General features: G+C 42.0%; 1 protein-coding gene across 1 annotated transcript in view; it reads left to right on the top strand.

The window, feature by feature from the left end:
- The window catches only part of LOC110523598 (astrotactin-2-like), a 430,658-nt gene that overhangs the window by 394,696 nt on the left and 23,588 nt on the right, over nucleotides 1-12,374 (top strand). Inside the window, exon 20 of the mRNA XM_036977273.1 lies at nucleotides 7,062-7,203. Within this exon, the coding sequence (XP_036833168.1) occupies nucleotides 7,062-7,203 (142 nt within the window). The remainder of the gene's footprint in view (nucleotides 1-7,061; nucleotides 7,204-12,374) is intronic.

Below are 12,374 nucleotides of genomic sequence, written 5' to 3'. Positions count from 1 at the left end.
TTGATTATTTTAAGGACCATGTTGACTCAAGTCCACCACTCTGAAGACGCTGCAGCCTTGTCCCCAGGATTAAACCCACCGGGCACCGACGTCAGTTCAACTAATGAGAATTCAACGTGAATTCAACGTGAAATCACCAAATCATTTCACCATGTCATTAGATTAAAGTTAAAAGTTGATGAAGTCATCATACAGTCATCACATTGACATTTTTGTTGAAATGATGAGGAAATCAACACGTTTTTGCCCAGTGGGAAAGGACTGCTCAGCTCTGCTAAGACAATATGGCTTCCCTCACTTACCCATCCTCCATTAAAAATGTTCAAGCGGTATAAACACGTTTACATGGTTTTTGGACAGTAAGTTACTGTGTGCCGACTGCTTAGAGATGTTTGTGATATTTGTGATATTGTGTTATTTTTCCCAAGTGTTCTTATTAAACAAGATATTGGCCTTTATGGACGAAGCCTGTGATATGTAAGTACAGCGTTTGTGAACTAGTGTTGATGTGCTTGCTGTGCTTGCTGTGCTTGCTCTCTTATTTCATTCTTGGTTCGATTGATGTGGATTTTTCAAAGAAGGATCTGGAAATGTATTGTTTACTGAGTGTGCTGGTGGTCTCCACCATAAATGTATTGTATACTGAGTGTGCTGGTGGTCTCCACCATAAATGTATTGTTTACTGAGTGTGTTGGTGGTCTCCACCATAAATGTATTGTTTACTGAGTGTGCTGGTGGTCTCCAACATAAATGTATTGTTTACTGAGTGTGCTGGTGGTCTCCAACATAAATGTATTGTTTACTGAATGTGCTGGTGGTCTCCACCATAAATGTATTGTTTACTGAGTGTGCTGGTGGTCTCCACCATAAATGTATTGTTTACTGAGTGTGCTGGTGGTCTCCACCATACATGTATTGTATACTGAGTGTGCTGGTGGTCTCCACCATAAATGTATTGTTTACTGAGTGTGTTGGTGGTCTCCACCATAAATGTATTGTTTACTGAATGTGCTGGTGGTCTCCACCATAAATGTATTGTTTACTGAATGTGCTGGTTGTCTCCAACATAAATGTATTGTTTACTGAATGAGCTGGTTGTCTCCAACATAAATGTATTGTTTATTGAGTGTGCTGGTGGTCTCCATCATAAATGTATTGTTTACTGAGTATGCTGGTGGTCTCCACCATAAATGTATTGTTTACTGAGTGTGCTGGTGGTCTCCAACATAAATGTATTGTTTACTGAGTGTGCTGGTAGTCTCCACCATGAATTTATTGTTTACTGAGTGTGCTGGTGGTCTCCACCATAAATGTATTGTATACTGAGTGTGCTGGTGGTCTCCACAATAAATGTATTGTTTACTGAGTGTGTTGGTGGTCTCCACCATAAATGTATTGTTTACTGAGTGTGCTGGTGGTCTCCAACATAAATGTATTGTTTACTGAGTGTGCTGGTGGTCTCCAACATAAATGTATTGTTTACTGAATGTGCTGGTGGTCTCCACCATAAATTTATTGTTTACTGAGTGTGCTGGTGGTCTCCACCATAAATGTATTGTTTACTGAGTGTGCTGGTGGTCTCCACCATAAATGTATTGTATACTGAGTGTGCTGGTGGTCTCCACCATAAATGTATTGTTTACTGAATGTGCTGGTGGTCTCCACCATAAATGTATTGTTTACTGAATGTGCTGGTTGTCTCCAACATAAATGTATTGTTTACTGAATGAGCTGGTTGTCTCCAACATAAATATATTGTTTACTGAGTGTGCTGGTGGTCTCCATCATAAATGTATTGTTTACTGAGTATGCTGGTGGTCTCCACCATAAATGTATTGTTTACTGAGTGTGCTGGTGGTCTCCAACATAAATGTATTGTTTACTGAGTGTGCTGGTAGTCTCCACCATGAATTTATTGTTTACTGAGTGTGTTGGTGGTCTCCACGAAAAAATGTATTGTTTACTGAGTGTGCTGGTGGTCTCCACCATCAATGTATTGATTACTGAGTGTGCTGGTTGTCTCCACCATCAATGTATTGATTACTGAGTGTGCTGGTAGTCTCCACCATCAATGTATTGATTACTGAGTGTGCTGGTGGTCTCCACCATCAATGTATTGATTACTGAGTGTGCTGGTGGTCTCCACCATCAATGTATTGATTACTGAGTGTGATGGTGGTCTCCGCCATACATTTATTGTTTACTGAATGTGCTGGTGGTCTCCACCATAAATGTATTGTTTACTGAGTGTGCTGGTGGTCTCCACCATAAATGTATTGTTTACTGAATATGCTGGTGGTCTCCACCATAAATGTATTGTTTACTGAATGTGCTGGTTGTCTCCAACATAAATGTATTGTTTACTGAATGAGCTGGTTGTCTCCAACATAAATGTATTGTTTACTGAGTGTGCTGGTGGTCTCCATCATAAATGTATTGTTTACTGAGTATGCTGGTGGCCTCCAACATAAATGTAGTGTTTACTGAGTGTGCTGGTGGTCTCCATCATAAATGTATTGTTTACTGAATGTGCTGGTGGTCTCCACCATAAATGTATTGTTTACTGAGTAAGCTGGTGGTCTCCAACATAAATGTATTGTTTACTGAGTGTGCTGGTAGTCTCCACCATGAATTTATTGTTTACTTAGTGTGTTGGTGGTCTCCACGAAAAAATGTATTGTTTACTGAGTGTGCTGGTGGTCTCCACCATAAATGTATTGATTACTGAGTGTGCTGGTGGTCTCCACCATCAATATATTGATTACTGAGTGTGCTGGTGGTCTCCACCATGAATTTATTGTTTACTTAGTGTGTTGGTGGTCTCCACGAAAAAATGTATTGTTTACTGAGTGTGCTGGTGGTCTCCACCATCAGTGTATTGATTACTAAGTGTGCTGGTTGTCTCCACCATCAATGTATTGATTACTGAGTGTGCTGGTGGTCTCCGCCATACATTTATTGTTTACTGATTGTGTTGGTGGTCTCCAACATAAATGTATTGATTACTGAGTGTGCTGGTGGTTTCCACCATCAATGTATTGATTACTGAGTGTGCTGGTGGTCTCCACCATAAATGTATTGTTTACTGAGTGTGCTGGTGGTCTCCACCATAAATGTATTGTTTACTGAGTGTGCTGGTGGTCTCCACCATAAATGTATTGTTTACTGAATGTGCTGGTTGTCTCCAACATAAATGTATTGTTTACTGAATGAGCTGGTTGTCTCCAACATAAATGTATTGTTTATTGAGTGTGCTGGTGGTCTCCATCATAAATGTATTGTTTACTAAGTATGCTGGTGGTCTCCACCATAAATGTATTGTTTACTGAGTGTGCTGGTGGTCTCCAACATAAATGTATTGTTTACTGAGTGTGCTGGTAGTCTCCACCATGAATTTATTGTTTACTGAGTGTGCTGGTGGTCTCCACCATAAATGTATTGTATACTGAGTGTGCTGGTGGTCTCCACCATAAATGTATTGTTTACTGAGTGTGTTGGTGGTCTCCACCATAAATGTATTGTTTACTGAGTGTGCTGGTGGTCTCCAACATAAATGTATTGTTTACTGAGTGTGCTGGTGGTCTCCAACATAAATGTATTGTTTACTGAATGAGCTGGTGGTCTCCACCATAAATGTATTGTTTACTGAGTGTGCTGGTGGTCTCCACCATAAATGTATTGTTTACTGAGTGTGCTGGTGGTCTCCACCATAAATGTATTGTATACTGAGTGTGCTGGTGGTCTCCACCATAAATTTATTGTTTACTGAATGTGCTGGTGGTCTCCACCATAAATGTATTGTTTACTGAATGTGCTGGTGGTCTCCACCATAAATGTATTGTTTACTGAATGTGCTGGTTGTCTCCAACATAAATGTATTGTTTACTGAATGAGCTGGTTGTCTCCAACATAAATGTATTGTTTACTGAGTGTGCTGGTGGTCTCCATCATAAATGTATTGTTTACTGAGTATGCTGGTGGTCTCCACCATAAATGTATTGTTTACTGAGTGTGCTGGTGGTCTCCAACATAAATGTATTGTTTACTGAGTGTGCTGGTAGTCTCCACCATGAATTTATTGTTTACTGAGTGTGTTGGTGGTCTCCACGAAAAAATGTATTGTTTACTGAGTGTGCTGGTGGTCTCCACCATCAATGTATTGATTACTGAGTGTGCTGGTTGTCTCCACCATCAATGTATTGATTACTGAGTGTGCTGGTAGTCTCCACCATCAATGTATTGATTACTGAGTGTGCTGGTGGTCTCCACCATCAATGTATTGATTACTGAGTGTGCTGGTGGTCTCCACCATCAATGTATTGATTACTGAGTGTGATGGTGGTCTCCGCCATACATTTATTGTTTACTGAATGTGCTGGTGGTCTCCACCATAAATGTATTGTTTACTGAGTGTGCTGGTGGTCTCCACCATAAATGTATTGTTTACTGAATGTGCTGGTGGTCTCCACCATAAATGTATTGTTTACTGAATGTGCTGGTTGTCTCCAACATAAATGTATTGTTTACTGAATGAGCTGGTTGTCTCCAACATAAATGTATTGTTTACTGAGTGTGCTGGTGGTCTCCATCATAAATGTATTGTTTACTGAGTATGCTGGTGGCCTCCAACATAAATGTAGTGTTTACTGAGTGTGCTGGTGGTCTCCATCATAAATGTATTGTTTACTGAATGTGCTGGTGGTCTCCACCATAAATGTATTGTTTACTGAGTAAGCTGGTGGTCTCCAACATAAATGTATTGTTTACTGAGTGTGCTGGTAGTCTCCACCATGAATTTATTGTTTACTTAGTGTGTTGGTGGTCTCCATGAAAAAATGTATTGTTTACTGAGTGTGCTGGTGGTCTCCACCATCAGTGTATTGATTACTGAGTGTGCTGGTGGTCTCCACCATCAATGTATTGATTACTGAGTGTGCTGGTGGTCTCCACCATCAATATATTGATTACTGAGTGTGCTGGTGGTCTCCACCATGAATTTATTGTTTACTTAGTGTGTTGGTGGTCTCCACGAAAAAATGTATTGTTTACTGAGTGTGCTGGTGGTCTCCACCATCAGTGTATTGATTACTAAGTGTGCTGGTTGTCTCCACCATCAATGTATTGATTACTGAGTGTGCTGGTGGTCTCCACCATCAATGTATTGATTAAAGAGTGTGCTGGTGGTCTCCGCCATACATTTATTGTTTACTGATTGTGTTGGTGGTCTCCACAAAAAAAATGATTGTTTACTGAGTGTGCTGGTGGTCTCCACCATAAATGTTTTGTTTACTGAGTGTTCTGTTGGTCTCCAACATAAATGTATTGATTACTGAGTGTGCTGGTGGTTTCCACCATCAATGTATTGATTACTGAGTGTGCTGGTGGTCTCCACAATAAATGTGTAATTGGACTTAATTTACAATGAATGTACAAAGACTGCTCATATATAAACTTTAATTTACAACTTTTGGAATTAATCCAAGAGAGAGAATTCACATAAGTGTAACATAAACATTCAAGTAAATCATAAATTAAATCAGTGGAGGATCAACAAAATTCCAGTAATTTCAGCATCTTTCTCAAAAGTGGATTTGGGTCCAACAGAGAACAACCTAATCTGTACATAGTCTCTGGCTCTTCTCCCGTGAATAAATACAGGCCTAGGTCCAGTTTGCATTGCATGTTTTAAAAAAGAAACCTTGTAAACCTGGCACAGGGAGACCCCAAGTGTAGGAATGTGTTTGGGAAACCTCTTAAACACAGGCCCCTTTCTGGGAACATGTCAAATCATTCATTCGTTCACTTCTTTCCTCCTCTCCTTACCATCCCTCTGTGCCCCGCCCTCCAGACATATTCCCTGTGTTTATAAGTTGGCCCACATGACATAAGCCGAAGCTCCCCTTTACGTCTTTGAAATCCCACCTTTTTTTTTGTTGCTTTTAAACTGTTTTGACAGCTCTCTCTTTTTTCCACCACCCCTCTGAGCGCTGGAAACGTTTTGGTGCATGTCTGAATGAACAAGTGTGTCATTATTTTCCTGTAAGCTGACATGAAAGATACTTCACAACTGGTGAACTGGTGTTTGTGAGACACAGAGGTGTTCAGTGAGATATCATTGAACAGTATCATGTGACCATAAAGGAACAAAGTCCTGTTTTCTTACGGTTCTATAATGTACCATGTAGGGCTGGCTGCCAGAACAAGTCTGATTTCATTTTGCCTCAAGTTTCGTGCTGCAGAACTCTTTCCCTCTGGGCTGGGCCGATGTGAAACTCAGAATGACTTGGAACACAATTAAGTGTCAAGTGTCAGGATCGATGTTGGAAAGAATATCCCTCTTAAAAACTGAATTCATGACTTTTCTTTGTGTCTATTTTCTGTTTGTTTTGTAAAACCTCTCACTGAAGAACAATAGAGAATGCATGTTAAGAAAAAACATATTTGCCACTTTATTTAAGAGGCACAGGAAATGGCTTCCAATCAGGTCAACAACACAGTAAGTGTATTAACCCTGCAATTGTCTCTTTCTCTTTCTCTTCCTCTCCATACATCTATTCACTCACTTTCTCATGTTCTAAATCTCTTCACACACTACACCATTTACACATGGTTCATCTTTTCTCTCTCTCTCTCTCTCTCTCTCTCTCTCTCTCTCTCTCTATCCCTCTCTCTCTCTCTCTCTTTTTCTCTCTCTCTCTCTCTCTATCCCTCTCTCTCTATCCCTCTCTCTCTATCTCGCTCTCTCTCTCTCTCTGTCTCTCTCTGTCTCTCTCTCTGTCTCTCTCTCTATCCCTCTCTCTCTATCTCGCTCTCTCTCTCTCTCTCTCTATCCCTCTCTCTCTCTCTCTCTCTCTCTCTCTATCCCTCTCTCTCTCTCTCTCTCTCTCTATCCCTCTCTCTCTATCCCTCTTTCTCTATCCCTCTCTCTCTCTCTCTCTCTCTGTCTCTCTCTCTCTCTCTCTCTATCCCCCTCTCTCTCTCTCTCTCTCTCTCTCTCTCTCTCTCTCTCTCTCTCTCTCTCTCTCTCTCTCTCTCCCTCTCCCTCTCTCCATCTCCTCTAGGTGAGTTGTTAAGTCTGGTGGACGACCTGCTCTCAGGTCTTGGTTCGTCCTGTGTGGTGGCAGGTCGAAGGAACGGAGACCATCCTCACTCTGTGCTCTACTCGCTGGTCTTCAAGTGCCTGGAGCCCGACAGCCTCTACAAGTAAGATCGCCTAACCTAAAGCACTTTGGACCTGAGCCCGTATCCATGAAGCCTCTCAGAGTGCTGATCTAGGTCCCCTATGTCCATGTAATATTTTTCATTATGATCTAAAAGGCAGAACTGATCCTAGATCAGCATTCCTACTCTGAGATGCTTTATTAATACGGGCCGCAATTTACTATTGCTTTGCACCATTCCAAGGGTGAAATTTAAAGTAGGCTAAACAACAAGGTAGAAATGAAGGATAGAATAGGAAAAAAATGTGGATGTTTTTGTTTTGTTGTTCACTTGTGCTAACTCTGTGGTAAATGTTGCATGACAGAAGTCCTTTGAGTTTTGTTGTTCACTTGTGCTAACTCTGTGGTAAATGTTGCATGACAGAAGTCCTTTGAGTTTTGTTGTTCACTTGTGCTAACTCTGTGGTAAATGTTGTATGACAGAAGTCCATGGAGTTTTGTTGTTCACTTGTGCTAACTCTGTGGTAAATGTTGCATGACAGAAGTCCATGGAGTTTTGTTGTTCACTTGTGCTAACTCTGTGGTAAATGTTGCATGACAGAAGTCCATGGAGTTTTGTTGTTCACTTGTGCTAACTCTGTGGTAAATGTTGCATGACAGAAGTCCATGGAGTTTTGTTGTTCACTTGTGCTAACTCTGTGGTAAATGTTGCATGACACAAGTCCATGGAGTTTTGTTGTTCACTTGTGCTAACTCTGTGGTAAATGTTGCATGACACAAGTCCATGGAGTTTTGTTGTTCACTTGTGCTAACTCTGTGGTAAATGTTGCATGACAGAAGTCCATTGAGTTGTCGCTACATTCAACCCTTCTCACCTGTGGTATTGTTCTAACCCGATTGACTTCATCATTTTCTGACTTTCTGACTTTTATGAGTTCACTATTTCCCATTACCATAAAAAAAAACTCCTTCTTAACCAATGGCATTGTTGTCATTTTTGCATCTCTCCTAAAGAGGAATGACTTAACACATAATATGTGGGTGATATCACCAGCCAGCACCACATATTTCTGTCTGTACTCCCATTGGCAATGGGACTTGTTTATGGCCATGTTTTAATTCCCCCCAGTCAGAACACAGCTGGCTCAAATTAGGCGGGCGGCACATATTTTGGTCTCACCAGGGTGGAAGTGGTGGATGCTGGTGTTATTGTTTCCGTTATTGTTCCGTTTTTCATGAGGCCCTTTTCAATGGAAGAAAACGTGGTCATGGTGAAAAACGAGCATCACAACCAACGTGCTGTTTGTGTCACACAGAGACTGGAGGAGACTGGAGTCATTGACCAGTCGGTCTGTCTGGTGATTACAGTCTGGGGCGGTTAGCAAACAGACAACTAGACCACCACTTAATCCAATTAGTCATAAAGACTGAGAACCATAACACATTGAGCAGCAGGGAGGACATGCATGGAGGACACAAACACTGTGACCGGTCAGTTAGTTGCATGCATACGTCCCACCCACTGATACATACTAATATGTTCAGCAGTTGAAGCACTCCTTAATTTATGGACAGACATAAGTACAGCCCTGAGTCCCTCAGCATGTGTGAAGGGTATAGTCAACCATACATCTTGTATTAGGGTTGTCAGAGAACACTAGAGTATATCAGGGACAGCTGTTAGTCAACTTTGCAGGTGTTTCATTTTGCAAAGAAGATTCACTTAGTTGAATCCTTGTCCTGTGTGAGTATCAAGATGGAGTAAAAAGAAAAGCCTATTAGTGGGAAAGTGGAGAAATTAAATGAAACCAGCTGAGTCCACATGGAGGCACTTGTGTGAATGTTCCATAAGCTGCCCTGCTGCCAACAGACACTATAATGGTTCTGTGTGTCTGTGGCCCCGGCAGGCCCGTCGTTCGCTTAGTGTGCCTTTATTAATCCATACATCATCACAGTTGGAGAAGTTTACGTTGCGCTGTTCGGAGGAGATCTCAGAGCGACAATACATTCATCTTCAGAGGGCCCAGGGTCTGCAGCCCGCCTTCCCAAGGGCCGTCGCTGTGATGTACATTTGATAGAAGCACTTTGTTCTACTTGGGTATCACTTCCCTGAGCCCTCTTCCTCTTGTCTCCCGATCATGAAATCAAGTTATTTTTAAATATATATTTTTAAATCAAATCAAGTTAGATGGGCGAGGCATGCTTCGAAACCAAACAGGCCCCAGATGAAATTGAATAGGGGACACTCCAATCATCACACCGTGTTCCTCTCCTCTGAGCGCTCCCAACTGTTGTGTGGTGTTTTATGTTTGTGGCTCTGGCTCACTGTTTTCCACTTGTTTGTTTTGGGAAGCGGGCCCCTGCAGCTGTGCACGATACAGATAGGTCGTTGGTGCTTATGTTAAACAAGGGAATCGGGGAGTACTGCTGGGGGCAGCACTACCCAGAAGCTAACAGTAGAAATCATAACATCGTGATAGTGAGGGTATATTGAGAGGGTTGATTTATTCAAGCTTCAGGTAGTAGGAGATTACCTTGCAACCGGTTGCAACTTTCCTTCTTTCCCGCCATCTGGCTTGCGTAACCTGGAGGTCAAGCCAACCGAGAGGGAGAGGGAGAGAGAATGTACTTGGAAGCTCCTGCTTCCTCCGTGCTGAATGTACGGAGAGAGCGAGAGAGAGATAGCAAAAGAGATAGGGAGAGCACCACTCTGTAATCTGTGTCAAGGCACCCCCTCCAGTTTCGTTACTCCCAGATAAGAGCCCCATTTACGTCGGCATTACGTCTGTGGGCACACCTCGGTGCGGCCAACTGGGCTTCTCCTAATCGAGGGCTAGATAAGGTTTCCGGGCCGCTGGGGTTTGGTTTACATTTGATTTACCCCAAAGTTGTCAGGCCTTAATGTTTCCTTTCAGGCCCTGGCATAGCTTGGCTCTCTCCCTCTCTCTCTCTCTCTCTCTCTCTCTGTCTCTCTCTCTCTCTCTCTCTCTCTCTCTCTCTGTGTCTCTCTCTTTGTCTCTCTGTCTCTGTCTATGTCTCTCTCTCTGTCTCTCTCTCTCTCTGTCTCTCTCTCTCTCTCTCTCTCTCTCTCTCTGTCTCTCTCTTTGTCTCTCTCTCTCTGTCTCTCTCTGTCTCTCTCTCTGTCTCTCTCTCTCTCACTCTCTCTCTCCTGTATTGAGTGGGATGTTCAGTTGGGGAGTCCACTGTCATACATGCAGGGCTGTAAGTTACATGTCAATCCTTTCCCTTGGAAATGTTGCCAACAGACAGAGTCTGAGGAGTAGTCCAACAGACAGAGTCTGAGGAGTAGTCCAACAGACAGAGTCTGAGGAGTAGTCCAACAGACAGAGTCTGAGGAGTAGTCCGGAAGCAGCCTTTCTTGTTACAGTGTGACCATATGGACATGATACATCTCACTTTTTCACATGACACTACATCCTAAAATAGGTCCAAATTAGTTTTGGATTGTTACAATTTGACTGTAGCTGAATGGAATGGAGTAAGTTCAGAGTTAGTGGAATAATGAGTTTATGATTTATGGTTGATGACTTATGTTATACATGTGGTATCATGAAGCTCTACATACCAGTACTTCGTAGTTATTGCATGCACTAAACGATATAACAATTTTGCGTTCATTTCTACCTCCCCCCTAAATATCTCCCTCATCCCAGACATGCTGACACAGAACCGAGACAAATAACAGGACAAACAGGCAATATGGCAGAAAGTAAATCCCTAGCACGTCTATCATGGGTGATAACTTTATACCTTCACCATATCCTTAAAAGCTATTGCTTTAAGTGAATGTAGTAAAAGTCGATCTGGCGATTCAGCAATTACCAGTCAGTCTGGCATTTCACATCATATTTGCCCTTCATGGCATCATATCCTCTTACATTATCATCTCTAGGTTTTATTGGTACAATTTCAAGCCACGGTAAAAGTTACCCTCAATGTTTCTACCATCACCCTCCAAACAGAATCCATTCACAGTGATTACCAGTCCTAATATCTGTTTCATATGACCTATTCAGCCTGCAGAACTGTCTTTTGAAGTATTGTATTCTGACCTGTGTCGTGTATATGTTCTTTACTGAAGTGCTGCTTTTTATATTGATTGATATATCATGTGCTTTTTATGTTGATTTCATGTGTCTGTTTGTCTGAAAGTGTTGTGTTGATGCCGCTGTCTTGGTCCAGGTCTCTCCTGAAAAATAGATGTTTTATCTCAACGAAGGTTCAATAAAATAAAGGCTCCAGTACGCTAGCGAAGGAGAGGTCCTGGATCCATTGGTTGGTTCTTTGACTTCTCTTCCTTTACTGCAGTAAATAGGGCAAGGTTCAGCACCTGCCTCCCAGTGTTTTGGATGGTACTCTCAGGCCAGAGCAGCAGTTCAGAGCCCTAAAATAGAAGTCTTTAGAGGCAAGTGTAAATCACAGAAAATGACACAGCATAACATGATAAACCTAATGTGACCCAACCCGGCTGGAGACTTATGAGGTGTTGTCTTTATACTGTATACTCAGGATCCAGCTCCACTCTAAAACACACTGCCAACTATCCCTCAGAAGAACAACAAATATGTCTTCCACGTGGGCGCTATAACAACCTGTAGCAGAGTACGACCGACGAAGGCTTTTTGAACGGCTAGTGAAAGCTTTCTTTCTTTAAACAAAGAACCTGTATGATACACTACATGGCCAAAAGTATGTGGACATCCATTCAAATGAGTTTATTCTGCTATTTCAGACACACCTGTTGCTGACAGGTGTACATAATCGAGCACAGAACCATGCAATCTCAATAGACAAACATTGACAGTAGAATGTCCCATGCTGAAGAGCTCAGTGACTTTCAATGTGAGACCGTCAAAGGATCCCACCTTTAAAATTTCTGCCCTGCTCGAGCCGCCCCGGTCAACTGCAAGTTCTGTTATTGTGAAGTGGAAAAGTCTAGGAGCAACAACAGCTCAGCCGCGAAGTGTTAGGCCACACAAATCAAATCAACTTTATTTGCCACATGCGCCAAACACAACAAGTGTAGACTTTACCGTGATATGCTTACTTACAAGCCCTTAACCAACAATGCAGTTCAAGAAGAAGAACATATTTACCAAGTAGACTAAAATAAAAAGTAATAATAAAAGTAACACAATAAGAATAACAATAAAGAGGCTATATACAGGGGGCACCGATCCCGAGTCAGTGTGC

Source organism: Oncorhynchus mykiss, chromosome 5, assembly GCF_013265735.2.
Source record: "Oncorhynchus mykiss isolate Arlee chromosome 5, USDA_OmykA_1.1, whole genome shotgun sequence".
Classification (NCBI taxonomy): domain Eukaryota; kingdom Metazoa; phylum Chordata; class Actinopteri; order Salmoniformes; family Salmonidae; genus Oncorhynchus; species Oncorhynchus mykiss.
The sequence above is the reverse complement of the archived record's forward strand: the minus strand, read 5'-3'. Positions and strand labels throughout refer to the sequence as shown.